The 22,500-nt window shown below is 46.4% G+C and overlaps 1 protein-coding gene across 1 annotated transcript in view; it reads left to right on the top strand.

The window, feature by feature from the left end:
- The window catches only part of LOC306792489 (zinc finger SWIM domain-containing protein 6-like), a 29,155-nt gene that overhangs the window by 1,395 nt on the left and 5,260 nt on the right, over positions 1–22,500 (top strand). Inside the window, 9 exon segments of the mRNA XM_079289665.1 lie at positions 12,659–13,015; positions 13,925–14,073; positions 14,158–14,308; positions 15,834–16,013; positions 16,995–17,171; positions 17,257–17,403; positions 17,805–17,951; positions 19,463–19,723; positions 21,389–21,524. Coding sequence (XP_079145791.1) covers positions 12,659–13,015; positions 13,925–14,073; positions 14,158–14,308; positions 15,834–16,013; positions 16,995–17,171; positions 17,257–17,403; positions 17,805–17,951; positions 19,463–19,723; positions 21,389–21,524 — 1,705 coding nt within the window.

The following is a 22,500-nucleotide window of genomic DNA, read 5'->3' as shown; positions in this document are numbered from 1 at the left end:
AATGCAGAGAATAACCGTTACAGAAGTCAACGCGCTCTTTCCAGTTGCCGCACGTCGGTTTGTTTAAAACCCACCGAGAGGAGTGAAACAGGAACAGACACGTGTGTGTGTGTGTGTGCGTGTGCGTGTGTGTGTGTGTGTGTGCTCTGAACCTACAGCTGCAGCTCTGCTCCACCAACAACACAATCAACGACTGTAACGTTTGGTTTCACGTCCATTTATTTGGTACGTTCATGTCCCCGGCTCTCCTTTGAGATTTAAATGACCCAGCGCACATATCGGATGCCAGCGTTCCCTTTGTCACTTTGTCCCTATTTTCATGTTCATTTGTGTCTTTCAAGCTTCCCGTCGCCTCCAAAAAGAGAGCGGCAAACAAAAGCATCTTTTCACTCCCTTGTTACGCGGAGGAGACTTGGAAAGGAGGAAGCGTATTGAGCGCGGCGGTTCTTTTAAACGGGCCGTGGTTCACACCGGTTTGCAGCCAATTGGTTGGCGTTTGTGTGTAATCGGCGACGGCGAGGGCTTTGGCTGCAGCCGTCGCGGTGTTGAGTTGAGTTGAAGGGATCGTCGTCAGCGTTTTATTGTCAATGCCGCCTTCAGCCCGGAGGTCTGTGAGACGGTCTGTCACCTGTGAGCAGACCAGACTCAGGAACACCTTCTCAGGGGGCGGTGAGGGCTGTAATCCCATTACGCTGCATGCTTAATTTGAGTCGTAATGCAATCTCAACACTTGAGTGACTGCATGACACGCCCCCCCCCCCCCCCCCCCCCCCCCCCCAATGCATGTGGGCTTTGTGAAGGGCCACTGGGAATACACACTCTCAACACACACACACACACACACAGGGAGGGTTCTTTCTTGGCTGATTGCACCTCAGCCTGGAATTTGCTGGAAAAATAGAGGCAAGAAGTGATAAATAAAAGATGTAATCTCTCCACGTGTGGACCGGAGGAGGAGTCTGTGTTCCTCTCTCTCGCAGCAGACCGCGAGGCAATGAATTGGCACCCATTTGCCGTGGACCCCTGAGTGCTCCACGACGAACCCTCGCTGCTAATCGGTGCACAGATAAAGGCGGCCATTTTTTTTTTTTTTTGTCCTTAGGAGAGCAAACGCTTGCAGCTTGTCGAGGTCAGACTCGAGGGCGACTTCATTCCCCCGGTTGTTGCCGATATCATCGTTGGTGGAGATGTTGTTGGACTACCGACGCAGACCAAATAAGTGAAGTGTGCTGCTGCTCCTGATGCGCTCCAGGCCACCGCAGCCTCACACCAAACAATAACAAAAGTGTCCAGAGCCGAATATTTTGACAAGAATTGAATCCGTTAAACCATTTTTGAAGCACAAACACCAATAACTTCATGGTTCTCTCCGTCCGGCTTTTCCTTGTATTACATTCGAGCTCATGGAATAATCTGGACTGCTGCTCACCGTGAGCATTGAAATCTGATTCAAATCAGCCGTTTCTTAATGTGCATGCGATCCGTTGTGAAGGCTCGTCGGGTTATATAACAAACTGCATCTTCAAACAAAGCTCAGACGGACGGCTTCCCTTTCGAGACCAACTCAGCGTCCTCCGTTATCTCTCTGTCCTCGCTGTGGAGGACGAGCTGCTCTGGGCTGAAGTCGGTTTCATGCAGAGAAGCTGAGAACACGAACGTTTCTCTGGTTCCGTGTGCGCTGCGGGTCAGAACGCAGAAATCCATCCTGTGTGCAGAAACGGCAGCTCTCTACGAAGACTTCTGGATTCATTCGAGATATTTAAATCTGGACCAGACGAGTGCATCAACAGATTAGAACAGCAGTTCATGATGCGACTTCCTGGATGTTCTCATTTAGACACTATTCCAGTGTTGTGGTCGGTAAAAGAGGCCTCTTCTTATTCATGAACACTTTATTGGAACTTTAAAAAGGGCAAACGGTGTCAGAGGAGGTTCATCAGCAGAAGTACTCTGAGCCTTCAGTAGAAGTAGAAATAGCACGATGTAGAAGTGCTGCTCACAGTAACGCGCTGTTAAGCTGCTGAACGCTCCGTACGTTCACCACAGCGACGTCTGGCTGCAGTGAGAGAAGAGAACACTCATCGCCTCCTCGGCTAGATCTCTGATATTGTGATACACTACATATTTATACACTTGACTGCTGAACTCAGCATATTGAATTAAACTTGAGCCAAGCACATCAAAGCACAATTTGTGCACACACACACACACACACACACACGGAGCCTCAGGCCTTCTTGTGTGCACACTGATTACTGCCGGCTCGCTCTCTCATCTGCAATTTTATGAAGAATCAATGAGTCCGTGCACACCTATTGAATGATGCAAAGCTTTGTAAGTATGCTGAGCTAGAGAGCGTGTACACACACACACACACACACGCTCAGCCTTGCAGGTTGTTGATCAGCATTAGTGGCGTATGCATAGCGCCTCAATATGCTCAATATATGATCAATTTTTATTGGAGGCTCATCGGGCGCACGCTTTGAAACGAACGCTCGGCTGCATTTCGCCGGCAGAAGCCGACGTTTTTGACAAATGGTTTCACAGCACAGTGACCCTGCTGGTATAAAATGAAGGCCGGGGGCAGCGGGAGTTTAAAGTCCTGCAGCTGGACCAGTCTTCAGGTTCCCTGTTGCTGGTTGAAGTGTTGGCGTTCTGCGCGGGTATTTTCCAGGTCGGTGTCAAAACACCACGAGGAACGTCGCTGCGCTTTCCACAGACGGCTCATTACGAGGCTTTAGCAGTTCAAACGTGTTTATGGTGTACAGTGGAGAGCAGGACGATTCTACATTGTTCTTTTTGAAGCCTCAATGCTTTCCTACATCTTTCAAAACTCTGATTTCTGACGTAACTTAAAAAAAAAAAAAAAAAAAACATTGTTTAAAGGATAAATCGTTTCAGGAGGAGGAGGAGGAGGAGGAGGAGGAGGAGGAGGAGGAGGAGGAGGAGGAGGAGGAGGAGGAGGAGGAGGAGGAGGAGGAGGAGGAGGAGGAGGAGGAGGAGGAGGAGGAGGAGGAGGAGGAGGAGGAGGAGGAGGAGGAGGAGGAGGAGGAGGAGGAGGAGGAGGAGGAGGAGGAGGAGGAGGAGGAGGAGGAGGAGGAGGAGGAGGAGGAGGAGGAGGAGGAGGAGGAGGAGGAGGAGGAGGAGGAGGAGGAGGAGGAGGAGGAGGAGGAGGAGGAGGAGGAGGAGGAGGAGGACTTCCTGTTCGACTACAAACGTACGTCATCACTGCCGAGCCAGTCCTAAACACAATATTGACACATCATCATCCTTTGAGTTGATATAGTGAACTTGTTTTGTTTATTTGTACATCCAGCCATTACAGAGCAACGGGATCGTTCATTAGGAGTTCTGTTTGAGCTCACCTGGTGACTAGAAGTCCAATCGTCTCTCTTTTAGCTCTGTGTTTGGTCTCCTCCTCCAGCTCCTGAGGGAGTATCTGTCTCTTCAGCTGCTAAATGCTCAGCTGTGTTCACCAGCGAGTCTCTGGATGTGTCTGCTGTTTGTAGAGTTCAGTGGCTTGTTCCAGCTAACGGCAGTGAGAGTGAACCAGAACAGTAAATATGTTCCCCGAGCAGATAAACAAGGAGCCGAAACTCACTGTGAAGCTCTTCAAAGCCGAGGGGAGCTGCAGATTCGAGCTAACTAGGTTCCACTTTCCCAGTGAAATACAAGCAAACTAGCACGATGGGTTCTCCCAAATATTTAAGGATGTAAAGGGACAGAGGTTGTAAACTGCTCACAGTACATAACCAGCACTATGTGGGCTTAAAAAGAGCTACAACTGCTAAAGACCCTCAGATGTCAGTCAAATGTTGCCATTGGAAAGTTTAGACTTGATTCATTCCACAAATCTATCCAGAAAAGAACATTCCGACATCTTTTGAGATTCAACACTCTTTATGTAGTTTGTATATTGCCTCAAACACAAGCTGGAGAATTCATATCTCAACCTGCAGCTGAACCTGCTCTGCCAGGTAACGCTCCGGCAATCTGCCCTCGGTATCTATCGGCCTGAGCTTGTTGAGCCCAGGGAGTGAAATCACCATCGCGTTTGCTTAGCCAAATGTACCAAGTTCCCAGAGAGTGTGTGTGTGTGTGTGTGTGTGTCACATAATGTAAACCCATTGACTGTGAACCAGCACTGCTGTCACGGGACCCTGAAGCATCCACTTCCTGCCTCAGCTCTCCATCCTCCCGTCTGGTTTCAGCATTCTGCCTCTTTGCATGTTCCTCCTTTTGTCTCTTGTAATAAGAAGCGAATGATCTCGCGCTCATGGTCCAGCTGTCACTCCCCGACCTGCAGCGTAGCTCGCTGACTCATAGACGCGTCGCCCGGAAGCTTGGACAGGTGCGGCGTGTTCAAACGTGGACCAGTAACACCAGGTTTTCAGGTGCATCCTGAAACTATTCCACCTTGTGTTCGTGGTCCAAACGCATCCGGGCAAACTGTTGCACGACTTTGTTCCAGTTTCCTCACGACTTCATCAGCCGATAGTCGTTACAGCTGAAAGAATGAATCAACTGTTTTGATAAGCGATGTGTTAACGTCAAATTTTAAGAATAAAAGTCTATATTATCGTCATAATTAGCAGATAACGGCGTTGTGTAAATGCAGCCGTTCACCATTATCTTGTTCCAGCTTCTCATTTGTTGGGATTTGCTGCTGTTCTTTGTCTCGTGTGATGATAAAGTGGATTTCTTTGTGTTCTGGACAGTTGGTCGGACAAAACAAGCGATATGAAGATAATAGATTTATGCTCCGTACAGTCAGACTCCAACAAAATCCCAAAGTCAATTCATTTAAGCTGCGGATTGCAGAACAAAAGTAAACTCATGCTGTTGGCGCCACACGTTACAGCATTGCGAGCTCTGTGATTGGATGTTTCTTGCAGAAATGCACCATGGGAGTCTTAGTTATTGTCTCCTCTGTTGTTGTTACGTGCACGGGCTTGTAGTTCTACATTTTTCTGATGCAAGATTTCATATTTTGAGCTTCTTATTGATTAGTTTGATGAAATGCTTCAACTGCGTGTCACGAAACATCGTTTATGGGAAGAAAGATAAAGTGATGGAGCTTTTACTTCCAGAACCAGAGGAATGTCAAATAGTTCTCTCCAGTTTGTAAGTGTGTCAGACCTCCCTGCCTTTTCAAAAGCCTCACCGTTCAAACTCTCCGGCCTCGGTTTGTTACGCAGGGCTTCTTGTAAATGTTTGAATTCTCCAGCTGAACTACAAATGACGTCTTCAGGGGTTCTTTTCTCAGACGTCTGTCCTTCCAGAGCCGCAGGCCGTGTGTTCCAAGACAAGCCAACTAACGGTGTGTAAATAATCAGCAGATAATGAAGATAATCGTCAGCTGCAGCCCTAATAATAATAATAATAATGAAGTATGATTGTCAGCTCAACTATCGCTTTAAAAAAACAAACCAGTCGCTCAAGAAAAGTCTCGCACGCCTCCGACGGCACAAGCTGCCACAAGCCCTGCGAACCGGGCCGGTATGTTTCCGGGGCATGCCCGGCATGCGCCTACAAGTTGAGTCATTGTTTTCATCTGTTTAGAGATGAGTAATGCCGTTAGTGACGCGATGGAGACGGGATGCACTCGAGCAGCGACGGGGCTCTAACGCGGTCACAGAGCGGAGCAGGGAGGGGCGCTGGCGGTTACAGGAGGAGGGTCACGTGGACCTGTGCAGCTCAGAAAGTACACGAGTATTACCAGCAGAATGTATTCAAAGTATCAGCACTGAAAGTACTCTTTGTGAGGGAGACAGGGCCGTGATTAATGTAGTATTTTAACTTTTAACTACTTCATATACAGTGTAGTCCAATGGTTCCCAACCCCGGGGTCACCAGATGAATATGAGGGGCCGTGAGAATATTAACGGGACAAAGAAGCTTTAAAATACATTTGCATTCTTTTTGGGGGGATTTTTCTCTAATTTATGCTTTTTCTTTTTTTTTTTATAAATTTTTTTTATGAGATCATTTTACCAGAACAGTAGAGCTGAAGATCAACATCTGCACGTCTGAGCGGTCAGTTGGTGTCATCAGGCTCGTCTGTTTGTGTGTGAAGCGCTCGGTGATGATGGAGGACGGATAGAAACGCATGATGAATCACACGGTGGCAGCTGAGCAGGAAGCTGCAGCTCCAGCTGGTGAACGCGGTGCAGTGAGACCAGTCGGTTAAAGGTGCTCCGACAGGAAGCGACCAGATAAAAGCAACAGAAACCCCCAAAATAACCGAGAACGCAAATAGAGAAGGAGCCGATTGATTAGCAGCCGTGGCTGTAGTGTTGTTTATCTCGCAGGCCAGAAACGTCCAGCAAGCTTTTATCGTCACTTCAACCCAAGCAGCAGAAGCAGGTCGAGGGTGTGCAGCTCTGGTTTGATGCACTGCCATGACACGGCGTGGCCTGCATCCTGTTATGACAAAGAGGGGCCCCTCCTCCTCCTCCTCCTCCTCCTCCTCCTCCTCCGTGACGCCGTGGAGGAAAGTATTCTTTCCTCCCGCAGACGTCGTGACAGTTGAACGGTTTGTCTCCGTCGGCTGCAGACAAAGACAAGCCCAGATAATGTCGTTGGGCTAGTTGTTCAACACGATGCACAAAGGGCTGTATTCTATGGATGTTTACAGGTCTGAGCTGGTTGTAACGTGTCGGCTGGATTTAAATGTGTTCTGGTCGCAGCGGAGCGCTGCTCTCCCGGCTCTGGCCGTGGAGGACGGTCCGGCTACAGAAAGAGATCGGTGGTTTTGGGTGAAGTGGAAAATGAGTCTCGTCTTCTTTTGTGTTTTACAAATGATGATGACTGAAGAGAGGAAATGTTCCAGGAGACGACTCGACTGGAGCCTGAACCGTTCTGCTGTTTGTTTAATTTCAGTTTGTCTGGAGAAGCCTTGAAGAGGAGGACGGATGGGAGATTTAATTCTTCTTCACGTCTTCTCATTTCTCCTGTGTCGCGTGTGAACATTTCTCTGGTCCTGCATGAATTCATGCCATATAGTAATAACCATCACACAATGACACAACATTTCATTCACTTATTCATATTTGATGGTTCCTTATTCTCAAGTCGTACACAAGCAGACATTTGACGACGTCTCCGCTGCCTTTCAGACTCGCATGTTGTACTTTGTGAGTCGATTACTGGCAAACATTTTGATAATTTAATATACAATATAAAATAATAATAAAATTTCCAAGCAAAAATTGACAAAATAACAGCACCAGCTTCTCAAATTAGAAATGTTGCAACTGTTCATCACAATAACGCCAACGTTACCGAACACGTCCTGTAACGTTGTTTGCAGACGTGACTTCGTGGAACGAGTGAACAGGAGTGTTTAATCTGATAACATCTGATGTGAGCTGTTGTGAGTCATAGTTTACAGCATTAAGGAAGTGAACCTTTAGCTGCTTCTCACTTTATGACCTCATGGTCTCACTGTTCTCCATACAGGCTGCCTCCACTACACACCATCATATACCCACACACACACACACAGTACAGGCTTGTACTGACGCTTTTGCTCCCCCCCTAATTCCAGTCTTTATGCTAAGCTAAGCTAGCTTGGTTTCACACACGTGGGACAGACATGAGAGCGGTGTCCATCTTTCTGCAGGAGACCGTCAAACCATTCCTCTCACGATTCAGAGGATATTCGCGTCACGATTTAATAAACGGCAATCAGATCAACATGTAAGCAAACACTAAAAGCTTTTTATTTGATTTCATTGGCGTGTTGGTGGGATTCCTGCGCTCATTAGCAGCAGAGAGAGGAGCTCTGTGGAGACCGGCTGCATCTCCGGAGGGGCAACAAATGCATTTGGAGAGGATCTGCTGACGGTCCTCAGAGGCCAAACAAATGACTTCCAGCGAGCACGTCGGGAACAGCGGCACTCAAAGAAATGCTGTTAGAAGCCGAGCGCCTCAGATCCTCTCGCTCCCTTCAGCAGCGAGCTGTGCAGCCTCTGATGGACGTGATTGTTATTACATTTAGCTGATAATACTTGCATACTTGTTTTAAAGTAATATTCAGGACTTTCACAGTGTGGTATTAGTACATGTACATTAAGAAGATAGTACTTCTGTGTTTAAGCTGCCGTCTGTTCATCCATGTGTCTGCACACGGTGCTCACATATATGTTCTCTATCTGTTGGTCCATTAAAGCCAACGCTGAATGACATGAAGAGAACTTCCCCAGGGGCCCCGAACTCCAGGGGCCCCCAAGAGCCACAAGCCGACTGCGTCAACACGTTTGTGCTGGTTTTTATTTTGGGCGTAAAGCAGAGAATCAATCGACGTGATGAAGAGTTTAATAAGCTGACGATGCCTTGTGTTGATGAGGCTCCTTTTGTTTTAAAACCTTCTTTAATTATTGTGTTTAGATACACACACACACACACACACACACACACACACACACACACACGCTGGGCTTCGGCAGGGGTCCTGAACTTCATTTTGCCCTGAAGTCCCCAAATACATCAATTGAGCGAAGACCAACGCTGTATCACGATGTAATTGTCGTCTTCATCATTCATACACCAAACTCTGACTGGATGAATCAGAAAAATATGATCCGATGAATGAATGCTGAAGAGCTTGAAAGGAGTCTGAGCGTAGCGTCGGAGTGCTTTGACAGTTTGCCGTTAGTCATTTGTTCGTGCTGATGAACTGAGACGTGGTGGTTGAGAGGAACACCAGCTGATCATTGAGTCATTCTGTGAGTTCTTTTCAAAGAGTTTCCAGTTCGTTGCCGCCGTGAGTCGTTTATTCTGTCCGAGCGATGAGGCCGATGGCGGCGCCTCGTGTGTCGCGAGGCCCTCGGTGTTTTTCTGACCGGCCTGAGGAATTTCAGTCGGCTCGGTGGAGGAGGACTCCTTCCTCCGTGTTGTATTTCAGTGCAGTTTGTTATTTCTAGGCCGGGCTGCAGGAAGAAGAAGCAGTTAACTGTTAACTGTATTTAAAAAGACCCCAAAAGATTAGTGCTGCCAGGTGTATTCATGGTCATACAGACAAAGACACCAGCAGAGCGTTGGTTAGCATGTCAACGCTTAAAGGAGCTGCTGGCGGTCGCTTAAGAGGGTCACAGATTGACCCAGTTAACACAAACCCTCATTGACCTCATTTTGAGCTCACATGGAGGTGCATCTTCAAGCTCCTTACCACACACACACACACACACACCCCCCCCCCCCCCAGTCAGCTCTCGCCTCTTCTGATGCTGCTGGCCTCACAGGGATCTGTTAGCACTAGCGTAGCCACCACACCACTGTGTAACTGGAGGCTGATGCAGATGGTAATCAGCGCGCCGTGACTATTGATTGGTAGTTTGCTTCTCCTTCCTACAGCCCCACAGGTGCCTCTGCATCTCCACGGGTCACAGATTAGGTCCCCCCATTGTTGCCAGAAGCACACACGCGCGCACACACACACACACACACACACACACACACACACACGCACGCACACACACACACACACCTTGGCCGAGAGGCTCTCACTTCCGCCTGACTGGCCAGCTTTGGACTGAATGGCTGACTGGTTCGTGAATGGGGGGGGGGGGGTTTGGTTGGTCTATCTGGCTCCTCAGGCTGAACCCTGTAGGGAGCTGAGACGCTGCCCCCCCACAGAGACAGCCTCCTCACTTAATCCTATAGAGACGGCTTAAATTGATTACCTCGGGCTTAATTGGGAGTGAAGTGTTAAACCGCGTTGTGTCCAGGCGAGTTGTCTGCAGGGCCTGAGAGGTTTGATCAACGCAGTGAATGTAGGTTCTTTAAAAACACGTTTAAATGTAACTTACACATATATCGTATGTACCGGTATATCTGTTTCTGTATCTTCTCTCTCAACGCTCTCACAGCCGATCGCACTCCGTCAGCAGACGTTATGCACCTTCTCATAGACGTAGAGGGAGGTTGCTTCTGTTGGGTTTAGCTGGAGGAGGTTGTTCTGTTTGTGGAGCTCCAGTCAGACACGACAGTCACTGCTGCAGATCGTTGTGGGACACATTCGCCTGATTGTTTTGTTTTGCAGAGAGTTGGCTGATGAGATTGATGCCACTCTCATGTCTGCACAGTAATGTTCTACAGCTGGAGCCAGCAGCCGGTTAGCTTAGCTTAGCATGTAGACTACAAACGTGCAGGGGGGGGGGGCTGCTAGCCTGGCTCTGTCCAAACAAATCTCCCTAGCAGCACCTCTAACGCTCTCATTATGAATGTATAAATAATATGTGCTGCACTATTTGTTGTCTACATGCAGTGACCTCCTGCCAGGCTAGCTGTTTCCCCCTGCTGCCAGTCTTTATGCTAAGCTAAGCTAACTCATCTCCTGGTTCCTGGTAATATAACTCTTGGCACGAAAGTCAATATTTCCCCAAACGTTGAACTAAATATATCATTAGGAATGATTGTTATATTGCTGGGAATGTGATATATATATATATATATATATATATATATATATATATATATATATATATATATATATATATATATATATATATATATATATATATAGTTGCGTCTCTGCTGGTTTTCCATCTTTCTTTCGTACTTTTTCATTCGGCGTTGACTTTTAAAGGTCTGATGAAGTCTTGAATATAACTCGTGAACTCTGAGTGTTTTGGGGAGTGAAGGAGTTAAGTTTGGTTGCTACGCAGTGCACAGAGACGTATTATGCAAGCTGTGGAGCGCAGACATGGAGAGAGGAAGTGCATTACAGAATGCTGAGCTCAGGGCTTTGGCTAGCCGCCAAACACACACACACACACACACACACACACACTCAGCTGAGGGCATACCGATTTTTCCAGCAGCACATCGCGCCTCCTCCTCCTCCTCCTCTTCCTCGAGTCACACTCTCTCTTTCTGTTACGTCAGTAGTTCAGCTGTGGGCCAGGCATGACTGGGGCAGCGTGTGTGTGTGTGTGTGTGGGTGTGTGGGTGGGTGTGTTTTAAAAGACAGGATGTGGATTTTGTGCGATCCAGTGTTTGTGCAGCAGCAGAGCAGACGTGTCGGTTTCACGCTCGTCTTTGTGTTCAGCTCTGATCACTTTAAGCTCCACCACATAGTCAGACACCTGCTCTGTTTACAACCATCTTCCACCGTGTGTGTGTGTGTGTGTGTGTGTGTGTGTGTGTGTGTGTGTGTGTGTGTGTGTGTGTGTGTGTGTGTGTGTGTGTGTGTGTGTGTGTGTGTGTGTGTGTGTGTGTGTGTGTGTGTGTGTGTGTGTGTGTGTGTGTGGGGGGGGGGGGACCGTACCTCACCTCACCTCACAGACTCTTCTGTCTTCTGTCTTCTCTCGTCTGTCTTCTCTCTTCTGTCTTCTGTCTTCTCTCGTCTGTCTTCTGTCTTCTGTCACTCAGCTTGCGTGACAACATGATGCAGGAGAAGTACTTCTTGCTGCATTGCTTTCCTTCACATGCTTCAGTCCGAGTCCGACGGTGGCAGCTCAGCCGTGTGTTGTAATCGGAGTAACCGTGTCGTACGTTGTGTGTTCGAGTGTCTTAAAGAACTATCTGCTCCCTTCAGGGAAACAGCACAGACGTACACGGATGATAAACGTTTGCAGCAGTTCTGCTTCTGACGCATCTGTAATCTCTGGTGAGCCACTAACCCGGTCAGATACGAACCTTTACTCGCATCCATTGTCCACTTCTTGTCATTACAGAAGTGTTTTGCTCATACAGTCTCCGACGTCCAGCTTCTGTTCTTTAACATCTATGTTAGTTGGTCTTTCGGGTTTCGGTTGGAATGTAAAATGATCCTCATCATCGTTTATTTTACTGTCAGAGTCTCGGATACCTGAGCTTCAAGAAATCAGACTTCAAGAAGCAAGTTTCAGGTCAAATCCACATTGAAAGGTTCTCCTCCATCTTTGTTTATCTTCCACCAGCCCTCGAGAGAAGTAGTTAAAGGGTTCTCTTTTCGGCATTTAAAGGGACAGCGTGTCGCATTCAGGGATCTGTTGGTAGAAATGGAATATAATAGGTTTGTAAAGTGTGTTTTGTTGAGTGTATAATCATCTGAAAATAATAGTTTTTTTGAAGGAGCCTTTTCACGGACGGGCTGCCATGTTTCTACAGGAGCCCAGAAAGGACAAACCCAACACTGGTTCTAGTTACTAGCAACTAGAACTTTAACGGAATATTTTTACTCAATCAACGATGGATCACATGACGTTCGTAGACCGGGAGCTTTGAGGAGCGTTCTAGCGTCTTCCTTGTTTGTGTTTTGTTGACTCTTGCTGCTCATAGCGCCGGTTTCAGCGTAACAAATCCCCCGTGCACTTCCTGTCCAGCAGCAAAGGGCAGACAGACGCATCCAGAGACGAGCTGGTGAACATCGTGGAGCGTTCAGCAGCTGGAGAGACAGATGTGTCCCTCAGGGTTTGGTGGTGGAGACCAAAAACGGAGCTAAAAGAGCGAGAATACTGCAGGACAACATTATAAAATGTGCCTAAAAATGGCTAATTTTGGCAAAAACGTGACTACAAATTCAGTCATATTGTTGTGAAAAGTGAAATGTCGGCTAAAACATTGAGTTTAAAGTGAGCGTTGTTATTTAATCTTGTACAGAAGCTAACAGTGAACGGTCTCATTACCTTCAGATGGTTCACAGTGAATATTTCCTGGTTCTCTGCAGGGTTCCACCTCAGCGGCACAGTGAGGGAACCGGCCACGTCCTCGGAGCCCGAGCTTGTCTGCAACGTCAGCGTCAGCTTCGACCGCTGCAAAATCACCGCCGTGACGTGCGGCTGCGGCAACAAGGACATCTTCTACTGCGCCCACGTGGTGGCGCTGTCGCTGTACCGGGTACGGAAGCCCGAGCAGGTCAAACTGCGCCTGCCCATCTCGGAGACTCTTTTCCAGATGAACAGAGATCAGCTGCAGAAGTTCGTTCAGTACCTGATCACGGTGCATCACACCGAGGTGCTGCCCACGGCACAGAAGCTGGCCGACGAAATCCTGTCGCAGAACTCTGAGATCAACCAGGTCCACGGTGAGTCGATGGTGACGACGATGATGATGATGATGATGATGGTTGTTTGTGATTTAAACATGCGTGGAAGTACAGACGCCAACGAGCAGAAAGCAGGGACTTGTGTTAGACGACTCAGGAAAAAAACAAGCTGTTTAGGGAGAACGGGAGGACACACACACACACACACACACACTCTCTCAGTTAGATTGTCTTTTAGTACTTTTATGTCCACTTTGGAAACATAGAACCCACTCTGCTTTCAGACCCTGTGGGTTTTATTGTTGCGTGATATTTAAGTGGTGCGGGCTGGTTATTGTTGCAGAGTTTATGGTATCGATCGGTGTTTGATGGTAACCAGTACTGCATTCATGCATTCATGCATTCATGCAGAGGGTGAGCTATGTGCTGACGAGGCGTTTTCATGTCTGCTCCTCCACGAACTGTTCACTGCATTTATACAACAATCTTTCAGTACTTCAGTCCAGATTAGAGGTACTTGTACTTGAGTATTTACATGTTCTGCTGCTCTATTCTATTCTACTGCGCTGCTTTTATTTGAAAACGTTTTTTTTACAAGTAAATTTGCAGATTCTGTTTATTAATTCAGAATATACTCAAATAATCTCTGATGTATTAACATGGAGACTTTGTTGTTGGTTCTCAAGCTACCCAGCAATGTATTAGGTGATGAACACATTAATGCATCAATAATAATTACAATCCAATAATTTAGAATTGAGTGTCGTGCATATTTAGTACTTTTAGGTAAATATTTTTTAAATGTTTTGGATGCAGGACTGTAACTAAGTGAGTTTTTCTGCTTTTCACACTCGTAGAAGATCAGCGTGCTTCTTCCACCACTGCATGTAATAAAGTGATGGATGAATACGAGTGTCTGTGTCTGACTGACTGGTTTCCTTTGAGCAGGAGCTCCAGATCCGACGGCGGGCGCCAGCGTGGACGATGACAACTGCTGGCATCTGGACGAGGAGCAGGTTCAGGAGCAGGTCAAGCTCTTCCTCTCCCAGGGCGGGTACCACGGCTCGGGGAAGCAGCTCAACTTACTGTTCAGCAAGGTACCAGAGTCACACACACACACACACACACACACACGTCATCGTGCTACGATTACCCACAATGCACCTCAAATGTCTCTGCAGGTGAGGGAGATGCTGAAGATGAGGGACTCCAACGGAGCTCGCATGTTGACGCTGATCACAGAGCAGTTCATGGGCGACCCCAGACTGGCACTGTGGAGGCAACAGGGAACCACCATGACTGACAAGTACAGGCAGCTGTGGGATGAACTAGGTAACGCACACACTCACACTCACACTCACACACACACACTCTCTCACTCTCACATCAGTTTATTTTGGGACTTCAATCTGTCAATTGTTCTGCGTTGAAATGTCTAAAATCGAACGTATTTCACGATGGTTCTTTACGTCTTAGAAAATAAAGGTCAAATAAAATGTCTGAAAACGACAACATCTGCCATTTGAATCAAGGTGCGTTTCATTTCAACCTGTCGGTTGCGTCATGTCCTCTTTGACTTTATATCCAGTTTTAAGATTCACTTGTTCCATCTTGGTGGTTTTTAACTCATCAACTCATGAACTGGATGAAGGATTTTAGATTTCAGTTCTGTTTTCATTGAGAGGCCGCAAGCGTCCGTTAAAGAACACACGTTCTAGGTACGCGTGTTTATGTTTGTCCATTTTATGCTGCTTATTGTTAAGCTCATCATCATCATCATCATCATCATCAGATGAGCTCATTTGTGTTGATTAACAACACAAATGACCTCATCTGATGATGATGATGATTATTATTTTAGTATTATTGTAGTGACTTTAGCGTATTTGTTTGTGATCAAAATCGATCATGAAAATAGATGTCGAGCTTCGCTCATAACCAAAACTGTGATGCAACATGTAAAACACACACACACACACACACACACACACACACACACACACACACTCTCTCTGTTGTAGGTGCTTGCTTTGCGTTTCGTCACTCTTCACGTCTGACATCATTTTCTCTCGGCGCTCTGTTTTCCCTCCTCGTTGTTGTCCTTGAAGCAGCCGTAACAAAGAGACGGAGGATAAAGCCTCTCCTCTCCTCTCCTCTCCTCTGCTCTCCTCTCCTCTCCTCTCTCCTCTCCTCTCCTCTCCTCTCCTCTCCTCTCCTCTCCTTTCTCCTCTCCTGTCCCCTCCCCCCATCCTCAGCCTCCCTCCTACATTCACTCCCCCCTCTCCTCCGCTGTCCTCCCTATTTCTTTCCTCACTTTCTTTATTTTCTCCTCCCGTTCCATTTTGTCGTGTGTCGTCTGCTATTTATCCTTTAACGGTTCCATTGTTCAGTCTTCTTCCTCTCTGTGTGGTTTCCAGTGTCTTCACGTCTTTAATCAACGATGGCGATGATCTCGCGCTTGATTTATTGTTTCACAGATTCATTCAGTATTCTGTGGTTCATCGTCTTCAATGTGACGAGCGGCTGCTCGGTTATACGTCATTGTAAACAAACTAATTGAGGTTTTGCACTTTATTTATCTTATCTTGTGGTTCACGCTTCTGAAATGTGAGAATTTGAAGATTTTTGTTGACTCACATTACAGTAAACTGAATATATATCTGAGCGTTTTAGACATTTTTCACCTTTTTCTGACAAAAACAGACCAAACGATAATAGAAGCTGCAGAAATCAGTGCTTTTATTAATTTAATTCAGCATTATTCAGCTCTACTTTACTATTTAAAAGAGGTGAGAATGATGCGGAGTAACTCATTTTGTGTGTGTGTGTGTGTGTGTGTGTGTGTGTGTGTGTGCAGGAGCCCTGTGGATGTGCATCGTGTTGAACCCCCACTATAAACCGGAGCAGAAGGGCTTCTGGCTCCGTCAGCTCCGCCGGTGGAACGGTGTGGACGTTTGTCCTCTGGAGGACGGGAACCACGGCAACGAGCTGACCAACCTGACCAACGCTCTGCCTCAAGGTCCTCCAGGTAACCCAGGTGAGCCCTTTATCTCTATACAATATATACAACCCAGGTGAGAGGATATGTGTGTGTGTGTGTATATATATATATTCCCAAATCCTCTCCTGAAGGTACATCTGAAGGTTTCTTTCTCTTCTCTCCTGCAGCATCTCCTCCTCCTCCTCCTCCTCCTCCTCCTCCTCCTCCTCCTCCTCCTCCTCCTCCTCCTCCTCCTCCTCCTCCGTATTAACACTGTCTTCTGTCCCCCCCCCCTCTTTTAATCTACTCCCTCCTCCTACCTCAGTGCCTTTGAGCCGTATTACTGTTTCACTGTGTCTAATAGAATGAGTCTAATAACACAGTTGAGGTCCTGCAGCGTTTCTATGAGGAGGTAATAAAAATGTTTCCAATGAGAAGACGGCCGCTGTTATTACTGCTGCCGCTTTGTCCGTAATGGCTCCTGGTTTTGATGCGTTCTCGACATCTATTTATTTATTTATTTATTTATTTATCCTGCTACAGCAGCCCGACACTGGGCCCCGAAATATCTCCACATGAAGACATATAGATGTTATGTGTCTTTGTGTTGCTTTTATTTCAGGCTTTCAGAGCTTCAGCAGGACGTATAATGTTATCTGTGAGTTATGCTGCAGGCCACAATTTGAGCCTATATTTGTTTACATTGTGGCACCATTAAAAATATGCCGAATCAGCAGTTCCTGTTTGCAGAGCACCCACTGATGTACGGACAACTATCACTGGATCACTTCTACTGAAGGAATCTTAAAAACATGATGATTCTCAAGTTCTGGAGCTATAAGAAGTGTCTTTATGGCAGATAATGATATCGTTGTAAAGTGTAAGATTCACTGAATCTAAAGATATCAGATATCATATCTGTGTGTTCATGTTTGACTGAGTTATGTTGAGTTAACGTCCCAGCATGCACCTGTCCCTTTCCCCTCACTTGGCATCTTTGCCCGTTTTAATGACCCGATGTGTGTTCGTGTCTCACAGACTCGCTCACTCGGCCTCACCGGACGGTGTTCACGCGGGCGATCGAGGCCTGCGACCTGCACTGGCAGGACCCCCACCTGCAGCACATCATCACCGAGGACCACTACGCCAACTACTGCCACCACGAGACCCTCAGCAGCTCCCTGTTCGACGGCCGAGGGTGGCCCCTGTGGCACGGTGAGGGAGCCGGCACACCTGGTGGAGACTAGAGGAGTTTAATTAATAAGAGGTCGGCATCTAAACATCTCCTCCTCCTCCTCAGAACACGTCCCGACGGCGTGCGCCCGAGTGGACGCCCTGCGGTCACACGGTTACCCTTTGGAGGCGCTCCGGCTCGCCGTCTCCATCGTGAACACACTGAGGAGGCAGCAGCAGAAGCAGATGGAGTTCTTCCGCACGCACAAAAAAGGTCCGTTTCTGCCGCAGAGGCACGTTTGTTACGTCTAAATGTGGCTCATGAAAAATACAGCTACCGTAGTTCTACATTTTATTTGGTGTTTGTTTGTCGACTGTCGGGAGGAATTAATTCAATTGTATTATCTTTTAATTGGTTTATCCAGCTATTCATTTTCTGCCACTTATCTGGGTCCAGTTCATGTTAATTGACTTAATTATATTACTGATAATAATATTGTTATTTACAGCTGGGAAGTCCTGAAAAATATATCAATAAATGTTTGTACTTCATAAATAATTCTTATAATAATGACCAGTACCACAGGGTATTAAATTGCACTGTTAAATGTAATTAGTTTGACTCCTCAGCATTGATTATGAATATGAATCAATAGTTTGTGTTTGTTGTTGCAGAGCTGCTCCACAAAGGCGTGACGTCGGTGACCAACCTGGAGGGCTGGGTGGGCCACCCTCTGGACCCCATCGGGACCCTGTTCAGCACGCTGACGGAGACGGGACGGGGCGGCGAGGACGGAGCCGCCGCTCGCCTCGACTTCTCAGGTACACGCATATAAATACACGGAGCTGGAGGAAGTACTCTGTTCTTTTTTTTATTCAAGTGAAAGTACAAATGCAACAATGTGAAAGTACTTCATTACAAATGAAAGTGGTTCATTTAGAAGTATTGTCAACAGAAGGAGAATAACTGACTGCGATCTGATTGTGTGGGACATTTCTTTATATTATTGATGAATTCATTTTAGAGCAACTTGTTGCTGTTCAGTTCCCAACATAGGGGTCGAGCCCCTCTGAAGGGTCGCCAGATGAAGCTGAGGGGTCCTGAGAGGATTAATGGGAGAAGAGGAGAAGAAGTTTTTCTGACTTTTCTGTCTAATTTGTGATAGTTTCACACTCTTAAGGCATCGAAAAGTTATTTAAATAAAACTTTCCTTCTGACTAGGAGCCCAAACTCGTCCCTGATTATTTAAATATAAAACGTTTGGGAACCGCTGGATTCATGTTGCAACAACGTGTTTTTAGTCTGAATCTACTTTCCGGACTAGAGAGTGCACAGGTATATAGGCCGCACCAGCTGATTTTTAACAGAATAAAGAATTTGTACATAGATAAGCCGCACTGGTCTATAAGCCGCAGGTGTCCCCGTTGAACAGCAAGATGCTTTTAACAGTACAGTACTAAAGTTGTCTTCTTCTCTGAACATCATAACATGTCGCTAGCTTCTAAGCTAATTTTAACATTATGGTCGATGGGGAAATGCTAACCGCGATTAGCATTAGGGAATATATAATATATCTTTGTACATCTCTTCATGCAGACATACTTGCATTACAGACTAAGGTCTCTCAAGTTGCGGTTGTTGTTGTGGCGGAGAAAAGCGACGGAAAAATCCGTATATAAAGTGCACCGGACTGTAAGCAGACGCCTCAAAGCGTGGGGTGAAAAGTAGCGGCTTATAGTCCGAAAAGTACGGTATCTAAAAAGTACCATATTTCCCTCTGAGATGTTGTGTAGCAGAAAATGAAAACACTCCAGTAAAGTACCTCAAAACTGCCCTAAAGCACAGTACTCAAGTACTTCGATAAAGTACACAAACGACCGCAGTGATTGCGTCTTCCTGTCGGAGCTGCGGGCCCTCGGGTTGCAATCAGCGGCGGTGACACAGGACGTGCTGATTGGCCCGCAGTCATCCTCCAATAACAGCTCATGAATAAGGAATGCAGCAGGAAAAACACTCCAATTAAAACGCATTAATTATGCAGAACGGAGACGGATTTCAACAAACTGCAGCCAGAGAGGACCAGAGAGGTTGTTCTGCTTCCAGGTTGTTTCTCTCGTCCTGAAAGTTTGCAACTAGGACTTCCATGAGAGATATTCCATGAGATATATATATATCTCTCTATCTCGCTCTCGCTGTAGGATACATATTCTCTGAAAAGAGAACACCAGAAGGAACAAATGGATCAACAGGTTTATCAATACTCAGCTCAGCCCAAAGGGAACATCTTCACTCCCCCCTCCTCTCCAAGTCATCTCTCACTCTCCCCCCTCAGGCTCACCAGGTTCGTGTAGGAGGACGGAGCATCCCGTTTTGCCGGCTCAGCACTTCCTGGAGGAGGGCGAGTCGTTCGTGTCGCTGGCCGTGGAGACGGCTCTGATTGGCTTAGGCCAGCAGAGGGTGATGCCGGACGGCCTGTACGCTCAGGAGAAAGTGTGTCGCAACGAGGAGCAGCTACTGGCCAAGCTGCAGGAGGTCGAGTCGGACGACGCGCTGGTGAAGATCTTCAGGAAACAAGCCGGTTTCCTGCTCGAGGGTGAGTCAACGGCAGCGCGTTTAACAGGATGAAGAGCTGCTTTTCTTCTTCTCATATTCAATTCTATATGTTTTGGTTTTGCACTGTTGGTCAGACAAAATATTGCATCTGAACATTTTAGGGTTTTAGTGTTATTACATCATTTCTGGACATTTTGTAAACCAAACAATCAATATGGAAAATATTACTGAGCTGCAATCCTTCTTAACTGAGGCAGAAATGCTGCACGTGTGTCATATAATTTAGAAAAGACACTCAACGAAAGCCATCTGATGCAACGATCAGATCTTTTATGAATGAATGAATCCATTTCTCTCCCAAAGATTTAGACGAAAAAAATCCAAATTTTATTACCTTTGGACTGAGCCATGCTACCCCGTTTCCAGTCTTTATGCTAAGCTAAGCTAGCTGTCAGTTCTGTTGAATTTCTCATCTTAACTCCAAACAAGTATGAACTGTTCCTTTAAATGTTTCCAAACGCAGGAGCTACACGCATCATGCACACGCATCATGCACACGCATCATGTACACGCATCATGTACACGCATCATGCACACGCATCATGCACACGCATCATGCACACGCATCATGCACACGCATCATGCACACGCATCATGCACACGCATCATGTACACTCATCATGCACACGCATCATGCACACGCATCATGCACACGCATCATTGATGATCAATAATCTGATATCTGTTGTTCCTGTGAGCCGTAGAGCTCCATTAACACACATCACACCATCAACACACACACACTGTATTAATACTCACTAAAGCGCCTCATGTGGATTCAGCCGCCGCTGAAAATAGTCCCCAACGAATGCTCCATTTCCTCCGGTTTGTTTTAGGAAATTAGACGTCAATGAGAAAATGAGACGATACATTTGTGAGACGTAATTACACGTCGTTGCTCCTTTTTAATGGGATTTGTTGACGACACTAAAGATATAAAATAACACCAGACTGATCCTTTGAACCTGTGATGCTTCACTAAACGCCACCTTTTCTAAATGTGTAATGATGTGCAACATCTGTGAAGTAAAACGATGCTTTATCTTAAAACTTCAAATAGTTTCACATGAAGCTGCAAGTCACCTCTCCCTCCTTTTCCCACGTCCCCAATAAATGCCCTATAAACTACAGTGATCAGCTGTTTTAGGAGATAATTGATGAAACTATATGTTTGTGACCCTCTTTTAAAGGTTTACGTCCTCAGACAGAACCAATAAGTCTCTTTAGTGTTTAGAGACGCACGAACACGTTGTTGCTTTCACATAAAGATTAAAAAGGTCGATTAACAGCAGTCGTCCTTTAGAACGCTGACATCTTTTGAGATCAAACGACTGCTTTAAAGAAAAGCAGGAATGAAAGTGATTCATTCCTTTTTGTTGCACAGAGGAGTAAAGTCGATCCGTCCTGATATCTTTTCCACGAAGCCGTCGACTCGTGAACTCGTCTGATTCTTGTAGTTTGTCTCTGTGCGTCGTCCTCGCGTGTCTCAGGACGTTTGACGAACAAAGCGATCGTCATCCTGATACTCCGCTGAGTCAAACTGTTCAAACCGGCCGGGGGATAATCCAGCCTCCGGTCAGCCTCCGGTCAGCCTCCGGGAGCTCTGAGCTCTCCGTTAACCGTTTCCTGTCCTTGTTTCTTGCAGCTGGTCCCTACAGCGGTCTCGGGGAGTTGCTCTACAGAGAAAGCGTCCCCATGCACACCTTTGCCAAGTATCTCTTCACCTCCCTGCTACCTCATGACGCCGAACTGGCGTACAAAATTGCACTGAGGGCCATGCGGTGAGTAGAAACTCGTCCTGTTTCTGAAGCTTCCGTCTGCTCACATTCAGGACATCGATGAGATCATCTGATGCTCTCATGTCTGATTAAACACCATCGTCAAACGTGCAGAGGAGACAGATACATGTCAAGTATTGTCTCTGTGATCGCTGTAACGAATGTTCATCTTCATCTCTTGCTGTGCTGGAAGACGTACTCCGATGTTTGACTCCAGTGCAAATAGCATTTACCTCAGTGTAGAAACATTCTGTCACAAGCAAAGTGCTTCAAAATGTTGTAAAAGTATTGGCATCAAAATATACTCAAAGTACTAAAGGTACTTCAAAATCCACATTAATGCACGTCAGCGACAGCAGTTCTGCTGCATATTCGGCTGATTTAACATTTAAAATGAGAAACGGACGTCAGAAAGTCCGTATTAACTTTACTGCCACACAACTTCAGTTTTCTCACTGAAACATATATAATATAACGTAATATAATAATTTAATATTCAGTCTCAGAAAGCGATTCTTGGGAAAGAAAAACGGCCCAGAAATCAGTATTTTAAAGTGTGAGCTGAGTGTGGAAGTCCTCCTGACTGATGAGAGGAGGAGCAGAAATAAAGAACTCCTGCTCCGGATCGGACAGAACCTGTAACTCCTTCAGTCTCTTGTGGGTTGTGAGAGGATCCACAGATCTAGATCTGGGATCTATCTCGGGCCCCGTTTAGTGACAACGCCTCCTTTTCACTGGAACTTTCTCTGAATTATTTAACGCTGCTGAAAACGAGTTTTATATAAAAATGTGTGAATAATAAATACAAGCTGTTAGTTTCCCCCCCGACGCCACGGGTGTTACGAGAACTTTATGTCGTCTCGGCCAAATGAAACCCCTTTGAGTTTTATGATATGCAAATCTTTCTATATCCATTTAATCCCAGACGACAGAGACGTGGTCTCACAGCAGCTGAAGAGGATCTAACGGGAGGAGAGGA

The sequence above is a fragment of the Melanostigma gelatinosum genome, assembly GCF_949748355.1.
Source record: "Melanostigma gelatinosum genome assembly, chromosome: 18".
NCBI lineage: Eukaryota > Metazoa > Chordata > Actinopteri > Perciformes > Zoarcidae > Melanostigma > Melanostigma gelatinosum.
This window is presented reverse-complemented; position numbering and strand designations above follow the sequence as displayed.